This window comes from Barbus barbus (genome assembly GCF_936440315.1).
Source record: "Barbus barbus genome assembly, chromosome: 3".
In the NCBI taxonomy this organism is placed as follows: Eukaryota; Metazoa; Chordata; class Actinopteri; order Cypriniformes; family Cyprinidae; genus Barbus; species Barbus barbus.
Window position 1 is genome coordinate 42,478,803 of NC_136731.1, and position 13,703 is coordinate 42,492,505.

The 13,703-nt window shown below is 35.6% G+C and overlaps 1 protein-coding gene across 1 annotated transcript in view; it reads right to left on the reverse strand.

Moving 5' to 3' along the window:
• The window catches only part of LOC306858956 (uncharacterized protein), a gene marked incomplete at its 5' end in the record, with an annotated part of 35,965 nt that extends 23,237 nt beyond the window's left edge, over positions 1-12,728 (reverse strand). The window contains 7 exon segments of the mRNA XM_079399773.1: positions 6,830-6,894; positions 7,180-7,301; positions 7,383-7,452; positions 7,455-7,475; positions 7,478-7,709; positions 7,887-7,982; positions 12,309-12,728. Coding sequence (XP_079255899.1) covers positions 6,830-6,894; positions 7,180-7,301; positions 7,383-7,452; positions 7,455-7,475; positions 7,478-7,709; positions 7,887-7,982; positions 12,309-12,728 — 1,026 coding nt within the window.
• Positions 12,729-13,703: the final 975 nt, after the last annotated feature.

Consider the following 13,703-nt stretch of genomic DNA (forward strand, 5'->3'; position numbering starts at 1 on the left):
GATTTTACGTTTTGTTCTTTTTGCGGATGATTATATCATTTTTTTTTGTATCGGGGAAGAATTTAAAAATATTAATGAAAACTATTGAACAAGAATTGGTTGTACTTCAGAAATGGTTTAATAAAAATAAACTATCGTTAAACTTAAGTAAAACAAATCAAAAACGCCCTGATAATGTTCGTTTGACTTTAAATGGAATAACTATTGAGAGAGTGTCAGAATTTAGGTTTTTAGGAGAACTCATTGATGAAAAATTTAAATGGAAGTCACACATAGCTTATGTAAGAAATTACATTTGTAAAAAGCATTGCCGTTTTGAGTAAAGTAAAGTTTATGTTAAATTATAAGGCAATGAGAATCCTATATTGTTCCTTTATTTTGCCATATTTGATGTATTGTTTGGAGGTATGGGGTAAGTCATATTTCACTAATTTAATGCCCTTATTTATTTTGCAAAAAAAGGGCCATAAGAATAATTAATGGAGTTGCTCTAAGAGAACATACTACAGGACTGTTTCTGAGGTCAGGTCTACTCAAATTGAAGGATTTGGTTTCTTTACAAACTTTATTAGTTGTTCATAAAGCAAAACATTGCCTGTTACCGGATGGATTGCAAACCCTTTTTACTGAGAATAGTGAGACAAGCAGAAGAAATAATGGTTTTAAACAAGCTTTTGCTGGAAATACCCTCAAACAGATGTGTGTCTCAGTTTCTGGTGTGAAAAGATGGAATTTATTACAAAATTATCTAAAATGTTGTTCAAATATTCTTCCATTTAAATATAAGTATAAACAGAAGATACTTAATTTGTACAAAGATGATGGTCTCGTCGTTGTTTTCGTTGCCAGAGTTGTTATTATTGTATCATTGTTGTTTTTGTTTGTTTAATGTTGTGTAAGCAGAATTAATAATAATAAAAAAATAAATAATTAAAAAAAATAAAAAAAGGGAAAATTGTTCAAATTGAAAGTAGATTACATCTGGTCTGGGCTATTTATTTTTTTGGTGTTGTTACTTTATTTTTATTTTTCATGTTGGTGAGGCCATCTAATTTGTAACTTTCTTAATATAAGAATGGGGTAGGAGTTTATAACATTTTTTTTTCTTCATCCTACTCCTGTTCTTTTTGTCATGGAATGTATTTTTGTTGTGTTGTTGGATTGTTGTGGCATTTCGTGTTGCATTACCATGAAAAGAGAATAAATAAATGAAATTAAATATCTCTGGGAATCACTGAGGGCCTTTAAAATGAAGACACCGAAAGAAAAGTTTGTTAAGAACCAGAATCTAAAAGGATATTAAGATTTCTTTAATACTTCTTGAGTTACAGGCATTCAAACTTGAGGCAAAAAGACATAAGGAATTCATATTGCCATTTTTGAACTCTCTCCGTTGCCATATAGCTAATGAAACAAAGATTGTTAAAGTCAACAGCTTTTATTCATTAGGACCAACCAATCTCTTAGTAAAAATAAAATAATGATGCTGCCAGTTTTATAAATTCATTTTCACACCTAACTCTAATTTGGCTGTGAATCTCGGGCCAAAATTGTCATTTCATACATCTGTGACATTTAATATTTTGCCTTTCATCACAATATAAGTTTATCTTTCTCCAGAAAAATAAATAAATAAATGAACTAAATCAAAAGTTTGAGCCAGGGACCCCTGAAAGACCCAACTGATAAACCCTTGCCTAGTTGGAGATTACCATATACTGACTTTACAATAATTTCAGTTCTAAATTTCCACAACTGAACATCAGATTCACCGAAATGGGACCCCCTTTAAATACTGTGTGTCAAATAATAAGATAATGTGTCTAGTGTTTCACTTCATAGATCTGGAGCAGTATGTGGCTCATGTATTTTGAACGGTGCTAACCTACGCACTTTCACCGCTTTATCGGCTCGGAATATATGTTCATTTGACTAGAAACACGAGAGACTGGAAATACAACGCATTGTTCCAGTATGAGAGACTTCAGCGTTCAGAAAAATGAGTAGCCTATGATTCAGTTTCATTTCATTTACCAAAAGGGCTACTCTATAAAACAGGAAACATGGCGCTGAGTGAAGATATAGCCTACAATCCACTGCATGAAACAATATGGACATCGTGTGACAGCGATGAAGTAGCTCTTTGTGTTTTTCTGTGGCTGATTCTTGAAAGCTCTTCAAAATAAAATCTAAATTTATTCGCATTTTTTGAACAGGGTTCCTACCCATTTTCTATTTCAAATTCCATAATTTTCCAGACTCAAATTTCCAAACATGTTGGCAGATTTTCAGACCATATTTAACATAAATGGTTCATAGAGCATCATTTTCAGCTTTATATTTGGTATATATATAGCAGAGGCCAGCGGGTAAGTGCTGTGCAGGTAAAACCTCACTCCCCGATCTGAAGTGACGGGCCGTGGACTTTAGCCTCCTGATTAGAGCGCTCGCCTCCCGCGCCGGAGACCGCGGTTCGAATCCCGCTCGGAGCGAGGACCGCGACATATAGTACAGTCATCTGTAAATATTATTATTTTCTCGGGGGTTTCATTGATTTTCTCGAAGTGACAACATACAGAGTCTCTAATATAAAAAGATCATTCAGATTCACAATGACTGAAGGTATAGCTGTAGACTATTATTAACTATAAATGTTCTGTAAAAACAACAACAGTCTGTCACTATGATGAAACATGAAATATCAGACATACAGTAGTAGTTCTTCACAGGTTTTTTACTCGATTGCGCTGTTTTTCCATAGTTTTTTTCTGTGTAAACATCGCGTTTGACTGTTGCTCGCGTCTCTTGCAGCGATCAAATTAACCTCTTAACAGCCGAGAAGAAAAGTTATTTATTGTCTTTACTTTACAAGTATGGTATGGTAAGCATGGTAATGTTTACGCGGAGCGATGGAAAAAGGGGAAGGGGGAAAGGGACGTTCTCTGCATTTAACCCATCCAGGTACACCTGGAGCAGCGGGCTGCCATCAATGCGGCGCCCGGGGAGCAGTTGAGGGGTTCGGTGCCTTGCTCAAGGGTCTCACCTCAGTCGTGGTTGCTGGACCTGAGACTCGAACCCACGACCTTCGGGTTACAAGTCCAACTCTCTATCCATTAGGCCACGACTGCCCCCTGTCAGTAGAAGTCATTAAATCAGTATTTGAAAGTGAGGGACAAAGTAGACCTGCAGCCGATCATAGCCATGTTTGATCAATTCAGCCTTCTCAAATCATCATGACTTGCCTAAAATAACATCTATAGATATGAGTCATAGCTGGTTTATCCTCAGTTGTAAACCAGAAAGACAGTTAAAAAAGAACTCAACTGTATGCACTAATCATTGCCATTTTATAAAAGAATAAAACACCTGGACGATGCACTTATTTAACTGAAAAATGCAGTGTGAAGTAATGTCAAGTAATGGACACAATGAGATATTAAGTGATGATTAATGTTGAAATATTATGTGGATATCACCATTATAGTGAATAGTGTTTTCTTTAGTTGCACTCTTGATTCTTGTCATTTTTATTTTCTCTGGCTGCTGTAACTTTTTGTAAAACACATTTGCTTTGATGAGGAAAGCGGATAGAAAATGAGATCAGGTGGTGATGGCCAATTATTGATGGTAATATAATCATCACGAAGTGGCCAGATTCACTGACTTCACCCAATATATAATGTCTGATATTAAACTTGTGTCATTAATACTTGTTAGTGCATTAATAATCCTGTAAAACCACAGCTTGAGATTCAGCAGTGTCGTGACAATCAAATATTGGAAAGGATTTTAATAACATATTGTTGATAAAAAGTTTTAAATGACTGTATCATTCAGACACACAGACTTCGAGAGCCTGCATATGAATCTCAACATTGGTGGTTATTAAAGAAACAAATGAGAACATACTTTTAAAAAAAATGTAGATGCCGTTCAATGAACATCTTTTGAATATGAAGAGCGAGCTAATTCACATCCTTCAAACCAATGTTCAAATGACAATAATGAAGTGAAGTGACATTCAGCCAAGTATGGTGACCAATACTCAGAATTCGTGCTCTGCATTTAACCCATCCAACGTGTACACACACACACACACAGCAGTGAACACACACACACACACACGGAGCAGTGGGCAGCCATTTATGCTGCGGCGCCCGGGGAGCAGTTGGGGGTTCGGGGCCTTGCTCAAGGGCACCTCAGTCGTGGTATTGAGGGTGGAGAGAGCGCTGGACATTCACTCCCCCCACCTACAATTCCTGCCGGCCCGAGACTCGAACCCACAACCTTTGGATTACGAGTCCGACTCTCTAACCATTAGGCCACTAATATAAAGCCCTCTGTGTACTTGTGGACTACACTCATGTACTTGATGTATGCTTGATGCAGTTTTACTCTTATAATAATTTAATTTGTTTTTATTTGTCACATACACAATTATACAGAGTATAACCAGCAGTGAAATGTGTGCTCTGCATTTAACCCATCCAAGTCTACACTCAGTAGTGAACATACACCCGGAGCAGTGGGCAGCCAACGCTGCGGCGCCCTGGGAGCAGTTGTGGGTTCGGTGCCTTGCTCAAGGGCAACTCAGTCGTGGTATTGAGGGTGGAGAGAGCGCTGGACATTCACTCCCCCCACCTACAATCCCTGTCGAACCCACAACCTTCGGGTTACAAGTCCAACTCTCTTTCCATTAGGCCACGACTGCCCCTTAAAAAAGTGTGATTCATAAAGGTGATTCATATATAAGTGTGATTCATAAAGGTTCCTTGTCTCTGGGCATGCGCAGTATAGACTTGTGTGCTCTGCTAACAGTTTTAAATTGAACTATGTTTGTCTCGTGGCCCCATTCAAATCATCTTTACCTTAATAATAAATACAACCCTGAAAACAAATTATTCATTGAATTTACTTAATTTTTTTAAGGTAAGTGGTTGCAATCATTTTATTTTAGCTACATTTAAATAAACAAATTTAGTTGACTAACTTTCAACATATATATATATATTTTTTTTTTTTAAATAAATTTTACCACTTACCACTTTGGATGGGGATTATTAGGAGGCCATGATTGACAAGGGCCAGTGGAGGGAATTCGGCAAGGACACCAGGGTTGCACCCCTGCTCTTTACAAGAAATGAGAGAGTCAGGACCTCGGTTTAACGTCTCATCTGAAGGACGGTTGGTCCAACCATGCCCCCTGGATCTTGTGTTCTGCAGCGAGACGCTCCTCCCTTTTTTGTCTGAATGGTTCCATAAAGAACCTTTAACATCTGAAGAACATTTCTGTTTCACAAAAAGTTTTGTGGTGAAAGAAGGTTCTTCAGATTATAAAAAGGTAAGAAAGAGGAGGTACTTTAAAGACCCTTTGACTGAATGGTTTTTCTATGGCATCGCTGTGAAGAACCTTTTAAGCACCTTTATTTTTAAGAGCGTTTTACCAGAAGGCCTTCAGATGCTCTGAGACCAGTGTGACTTCATTCATTTAGTCTGCGTCAGATGTAGATTTTCACCTCTAGATGCCAGTAAAGTCGCACTGAAGTCTCTGCTCACAGGAGTCCTGATACTGGTTTTAATTAAGCATTCATTTAAAGTGTGCATTCAGTTTTGTTTAGTTTCATTTAGAAATATTTAATTTGTGGACAAAATAACTTTTTACTGGGATTTCACTTTTTTCATGACTGAAATCACAATCACATATTTGTAATGAATACAATATATATACATGACCTTAAAAGTTTTTATTAATTTCCAGTTCTAATTAGTTTTCCATTTCCTGAAAATATCTGGATATATTGTGACTGAAATAAAGTGACTTGATATTAGCTTCAAAATGGCAAATAATATGAAAAAAAAACACAATCAATACTGTTACAGTTTGATTAATATATTAATCATTTTTATTTTTTAGATTAATAAATGAACTAAATTGTTTATGGATCTGTTGTATAACAGTAGTATGTTGGTGTGTGTGTGTGCATGTTTATGTGGTTTATGAGGACACAAATTTGTATAATGACATGGGTATGACAGAGGTATTACAATATGAAGGTGGTTTATGAGGACACTGCCTATGTCCCCGTAATTCAAAAGGCTTAAAACACATACTAAATTGTGTTTTTTTGAAAATCTAAAAATGCACAAAGTCTCCTGTGAGGGCTAAGTTTAGGTGTAGGGTTGGTGTAGGGCAATAGCACACACAGTTTGTTCAGTATAAAAACCATTACGCCTATGGAGAGTCCCCATAAACCACAAAAACCAACATGTGTGTGTGTGTGTGTGTGTCTTTAGTTCTGGATATCAGTCATGTGATCAGCTGTGGCCCAATCACAACTGTACTGATATTCAGATCAACAGCACCTGAAAGCAGGAAGATCCAGACCTACAGCTGTAACCATTACTGACTGTTGAACGGTAAGATCCTCAGAGGAGAAAACTTATAACAAAAGAAGAATGGATAGACAGTGTCAGTGAAGATGGTTGTGAATGTGTGTAGATGTGTGTTAGTTACAGGATCAGAGAATGACACCGTTCCTCCATCATAGTCCAGATCAACTCTCACACGCTCAAGATCCTGTTTGACAGGAAAGCTATGCTGTGTTAACACTTTGTATGACACACTCCACTCATCAGATTTATAGAAATGACGTCCCTTCCTCTGGTTTGATGCTGTAGTTACTCCAACACTCCAGTACTGACTCCCTTTAACCTCTACATCCCAGCAGTGTGTTCCTGAGTTAAAACCCTCTGAACCCAAAACAGAGAAACTCTCGTCAAATCTCTCTGGATTATCAGGAAGCAGTTGTTTGTTCTCGCTGAGTGTCACACTGGTCAGATCCTCAGACAGGACGAGACGTGGATGAGCCGTGTTTGGATCCAGAATCACAGGAGCTGATGAGACACAATCAACAGATGCTTTTATTATGATCTTCATATAATGATCAAGAGTGAACCAAACACAGATTATTATGAATTATGACACTCATCCTATTGATCGATCAATCAAACTGATCTCTGCTGTATCACTGTAACTGTAAATATCATGGTCTTCTCTTGTATTCAGATATTTTTGATGTAGTAACTTATCTGGTTCTTCATAATGATAACATCTGTCAATCCTCCCCCGTATATCATTTCTAGTGTATGTGTAAGAGCTCAGATCTTCTCCAGACTCACTGTTGTGGACAATGTCCTGCATCTTCTTCCAGACTCTGAAGGACAGGTTGCCCAGGTATCGTGGCACATCAATCAAAGCTCCAGAAGGCGTCTGTGGATCCGGCTGTGATGAGATCTGGACTCTGAAATAACATTCAGGATCAGAACTGCAGTGGATTTGACTTCAGAAGCAGAGACACCAGAGACACCAGCAGATCACTCACCTTTCCATTGAGACTGGAAACTTCTGCAGAACAAACACACCATTTATCATCAACAACTCAATCAAACATCAATCAATCCATGATCTATAATCAGACCTTTAGAAAGCAGACATCACTGGCTTTCATCATCTCCTCCGTGTCTTTGATTGTGTGTGAAAGAGCTGAGATGTGTCTGTCCATCTCCTCCAGCTTCTCCTTCATCATCTTCTTCTTCTGCTCCTCTTCCTCCCTCAGTGCAGTGATTGTAGCTTCTTCTTCATCTCTGAGAAACTGATGAAGCTTCTCAAACTGCTGTTTAATCTGACGCTCTGTGTGCTCAGCTTGAGACTGAAATCAAATCACATTCACCTCAATGTGAATCTAAAGAAACATTATACCGACATATTACAGATGCAGAAGCATTGTAACTTCTGCTTGTAATTATGAAAAATAATTATGAAAAATAATACACTGAAACTAAAAATAAAGAATACAAAGAAAATAGTCTTGATTCTGTTTCCTCACCTTGATGTGTTGAACTGTTTCCTCAAACACTCCTTTTATGTTTTCACTGTGTTGAAGTTTGTCCTGTAAGGTCCTGAGTGCTATATTGAGCTCTTCCTAGAGTTTAATAAAATAAATTAATTCTTAAATTAAATAATAATAATAATACACCAGATTAAAGTGAAAAGAAGAGAATAAATTGATATCATACAGTGCTGTAAAAAAACGAATGAACCCTAAAGGCAACCTGAGTAAACACAAAATAAAGTTTGTAACAAATGTTCTTAGAGGTCACATATATGTCACAAAATAGATAAAAACACCACAGAAAATCTTAAATCCATAAACTGAAATTTAAGCAAACTGGATTATTATGCAGCAATACACTGATTCAAAGCACGGTAGTAAATCCACCTCTGAGTGGCTCACATAAGCAGAATTACAGCTTTGGAGTTTCCTAGTCAAAGCCTGACCCATATTAAAATCCTGTGGCAGGACCTCAAACATGTTCGAAAACAAGTCTGGTATTGCTACTAAAGGAGATAGTTAGGTTTTCACACAAGTGAGAGATGTTGGATAATTTCTTTCAGAGTGTCTATTTACACCAAGTGCAAATAGCCTGCCTTTTTGCCAAAGGCTATTTACACTAACTCCACCCACCAAAGTGTGATTGGGATAGCCAACAATGCAAAAAGACATTTGTTTTATATCAAATGCAGTGGTGTAGAAGATAAGGGGCCTGCTTTTTGACGCAATTCTATTTGCAGCATCTATTTGCACTTACTGTGAATAGCATCTATTTGCACTTACTGTAAATAGCATCTATTTTCACTTACTGTGAATAGCATCTATTTTCACTTACTGTAAATAGCATCTATTTTCACTTACTGTAAATAGCATCTATTTGCACTTACTGTGAATAGCATCTATTTGCACTTACTGTGAATAGCATCTATTTGCACTTACTGTGAATAGCATCTATTTGCACTTACTGTAAAGCACTTACTGTAAATAGCATCTATTTGCACTTACTGTAAAGCACTTACTGTAAATAGCATCTATTTGCACTTACTGTAAATAGCATCTATTTGCACTTACTCTAAAGCACTTACTGTAAATAGCATCTATTTGCACTTACTGTGAATAGCATCTATTTGCACTTACAGTAAATAGCATCTATTTTCACTTACTGTGAATAGCATCTATTTGCACTTACTGTAAATAGCATCTATTTTCACTTACTGTGAATAGCATCTATTTGCACTTACTGTAAATAGCATCTATTTGCACTTACTGTAAATAGCATCTATTTGCACTTACTGTGAATAGCATCTATTTGCACTTACTGTAAATAGCATCTATTTGCACTTACTGTAAAGCACTTACTGTAAATAGCATCTATTTGCACTTACTGTGAATAGCATCTATTTGCACTTACTGTAAATAGCATCTATTTGCACTTACTGTAAAGCACTTACTGTAAATAGCATCTATTTTCACTTACTGTAAATAGCATCTATTTGCACTTACTGTGAATAGCATCTATTTGCACTTACTGTAAATAGCATCTATTTGCACTTACTGTGAATAGCATCTATTTGCACTTACTGTAAATAGCATCTATTTGCACTTACTGTAAATAGCATCTATTTGCACTTACTGTGAATAGCATCTATTTGCACTTACTGTAAATAGCATCTATTTGCACTTACTGTAAAGCACTTACTGTAAATAGCATCTATTTGCACTTACTGTGAATAGCATCTATTTGCACTTACTGTAAATAGCATCTATTTTCACTTACAGTAAATAGCATCTATTTTCACTTACTGTGAATAGCATCTATTTGCACTTACTGTAAATAGCATCTATTTGCACTTACTGTGAATAGCATCTATTTGCACTTACTGTAAATAGCATCTATTTGCACTTACTGTGAATAGCATCTATTTGCACTTACTGTAAATAGCATCTATTTGCACTTACTGTAAATAGCATCTATTTGCACTTACTGTGAATAGCATCTATTTGCACTTACTGTAAATAGCATCTATTTGCACTTACTGTAAAGCACTTACTGTAAATAGCATCTATTTGCACTTACTGTGAATAGCATCTATTTGCACTTACTGTGAATAGCATCTATTTGCACTTACAGTAAATAGCATCTATTTTCACTTACTGTGAATAGCATCTATTTGCACTTACTGTAAATAGCATCTATTTGCCATTACTGTAAATAGCATCTATTTGCACTTACTGTAAAGCACTTACTGTAAATAGCATCTATTTGCACTTACTGTAAATAGCATCTATTTGCACTTACTGTGAATAGCATCTATTTGCACTTACTGTAAATAGTATCTATTTGCACTTACTGTAAAGCACTTACTGTAAATAGCATCTATTTGCACTTACTGTGAATAGCATCTATTTGCACTTACTGTGAATAGCATCTATTTGCACTTACTGTGAATAGCATCTATTTGCACTTACTGTAAATAGCATCTATTTGCACTTACTGTAAATAGCATCTATTTGCACTTACTGTAAAGCACTTACTGTGAATAGCATCTATTTGCACTTACTGTGAATAGCATCTATTTGCACTTACTGTAAATAGCATCTATTTTCACTTACTGTGAATAGCATCTATTTGCACTTACTGTAAATAGCATCTATTTTCACTTACTGTAAATAGCATCTATTTGCACTTACTGTGAATAGCATCTATTTGCACTTACTGTGAATAGCATCTATTTGCACTTACTGTGAATAGCATCTATTTGCACTTACTGTAAATCACTTACTGTAAATAGCATCTATTTGCACTTACTGTAAAGCACTTACTGTAAATAGCATCTATTTGCACTTACTGTAAAGCACTTACTGTAAATAGCATCTATTTGCACTTACTGTAAATAGCATCTATTTGCACTTACTGTAAAGCACTTACTGTAAATAGCATCTATTTGCACTTACTGTGAATAGCATCTATTTGCACTTACAGTAAATAGCATCTATTTTCACTTACTGTGAATAGCATCTATTTGCACTTACTGTAAATAGCATCTATTTTCACTTAGTGTGAATAGCATCTATTTGCACTTACTGTAAATAGCATCTATTTGCACTTACTGTAAATAGCATCTATTTGCACTTACTGTGAATAGCATCTATTTGCACTTACTGTAAATAGCATCTATTTGCACTTACTGTAAAGCACTTACTGTAAATAGCATCTATTTGCACTTACTGTGAATAGCATCTATTTGCACTTACTGTAAATAGCATCTATTTGCACTTACTGTGAATAGCATCTATTTGCACTTACTGTAAATAGCATCTATTTTCACTTACTGTAAATAGCATCTATTTGCACTTACTGTGAATAGCATCTATTTGCACTTACTGTAAATAGCATCTATTTGCACTTACTGTGAATAGCATCTATTTGCACTTACTGTAAATAGCATCTATTTGCACTTACTGTAAATAGCATCTATTTGCACTTACTGTGAATAGCATCTATTTGCACTTACTGTAAATAGCATCTATTTGCACTTACTGTAAAGCACTTACTGTAAATAGCATCTATTTGCACTTACTGTGAATAGCATCTATTTGCACTTACAGTAAATAGCATCTATTTTCACTTACTGTCAATAGCATCTATTTGCACTTACTGTAAATAGCATCTATTTGCCATTACTGTAAATAGCATCTATTTGCACTTACTGTAAAGCACTTACTGTAAATAGCATCTATTTGCACTTACTGTAAATAGCATCTATTTGCACTTACTGTGAATAGCATCTATTTGCACTTACTGTAAATAGTATCTATTTGCACTTACTGTAAAGCACTTACTGTAAATAGCATCTATTTGCACTTACTGTGAATAGCATCTATTTGCACTTACTGTGAATAGCATCTATTTGCACTTACTGTGAATAGCATCTATTTGCACTTACTGTAAATAGCATCTATTTGCACTTACTGTAAATAGCATCTATTTGCACTTACTGTAAAGCACTTACTGTAAATAGCATCTATTTGCACTTACTGTAAATAGCATCTATTTGCACTTACTGTAAATAGCATCTATTTGCACTTACTGTAAATAGCATCTATTTGCACTTACTGTAAAGCACTTACTGTAAATAGCATCTATTTGCACTTACTGTAAATAGCATCTATTTGTAATTAGTGCAAATAGCCGCTGCCAATTTCTTTTATGTTGTAGGCCTATTTAGTTAAAACAAGATGTACAAAAAAAACAAAAAAAAAGAAAGAAAAGAAGAAATCAATATCGGGAGCAACACATTTTCCACAGCACAGTCATGAAGAGTAAAAATGGCATAGAGAAATACTGTGTATGAATGTGATGATATCTGTGTTTATCAACTCTGTTCTTTACATATGCAACACAATTTCTCTCACCATACATGCTGAAACAGCTTCACTGATGGGTCTGAATTTGTGATTGTCGTGTTTCTGTGAATCTCTGCACACTAAACACACAGGCTGTTTGTCCTCCAGACAGAAGAGTTTGAGTTTCTCTCTGTGTAAACTGCAGACCTCCTCAGATCCTGATGACTGTCTCTCATTTCTCTCCTTCAGGAGCAGATCACACAAGTTCTTTAACACAAGATTACATGGAGGATCATCTCTTGAGGATCTTCTCCTGCAGACAGGACACTCCTGAGTTTCCTTGATTCTCCAGAACTGTTGAAGACACTCTTTACAGACACTGTGACTACATGATAAAACAACAGGAGTCTTGAAGATTTCACAGCACACGGGACAAGAAAGTTCTTCTGCGTATGCATTTAGTGAAGCTATTCTTACAGTCTGTGCCATATAAACTTTAACTTTCTGAATGATGATTTTAGAAATGACTAGCCACGACAGGCATGATCGCTGATTCTTTTTGGTTTCTGTAGAGAGAAAAAAGTAGTTCTTCTGGTTTCATGGCCGGTTGCGAGCTAAAATAAGAGTTGCATAGGCTACTGCTATGAAGTGTATAACCTTATACATAGTATTAGGCGGAGCGTATGGTCTGAGGTCGGAAATCACCGCTAATTTGAGGTAAAAAAAAAATTATAATAATAAAATAAAAAGCCAGATGAAATTTGAATTAAAAGTGTCGTTTGCGACATTACATTTAGATATTTTTATGTTGTACGCGTTTTTAAAGCGTTGCGCATTTTAACCAATCACTGACGAGTCTGTTGAGTTTATGAACGCAATGGCCAATCAGAAGCGTTCAGATGAGTCTTCGCTGAAACGCTGGAGTTGTCACGCTAACTGAATTTTCTGCACGTAAACAATAAGTGTAGATATAGCCTACGTACGATGTAAGTAAAAGTTTAATTTCACAATGTAGGCAGCTTCAAATGAGCAGAGTTTATTGAATAATCTTTGTGTATGTATCAATGCTTTGTCTGAAGAGCAATCCAACAAGTAGCGTTATACAACAACATCCCATAAACATGTCATTTCCATAAACATTCCCTCTTATCTCTTATTCATGAAAACAAACAGCCCTTGAAACACAAAATGAAAAATAAGACAATAAAAAAATAATGCAAAATAACTAATCAATGAATAAATCAATGAAATTAGTAGGCTATATAAATGATAATCATTATAAATGATTAAATGGAATAATGAAAATTAAATGATAAATGTGACCCTGGAATCTGAGGGTGCAAAAAAATCAAAATACTGAGAAAAACGCCTTTAAAGTTGTCCAAATGAAGTTCTTAGCAAAGCATATTCCTAATCAAAAATTAAGTTTTAATATATTTACAGTAGGAAATTTACTAAATATAT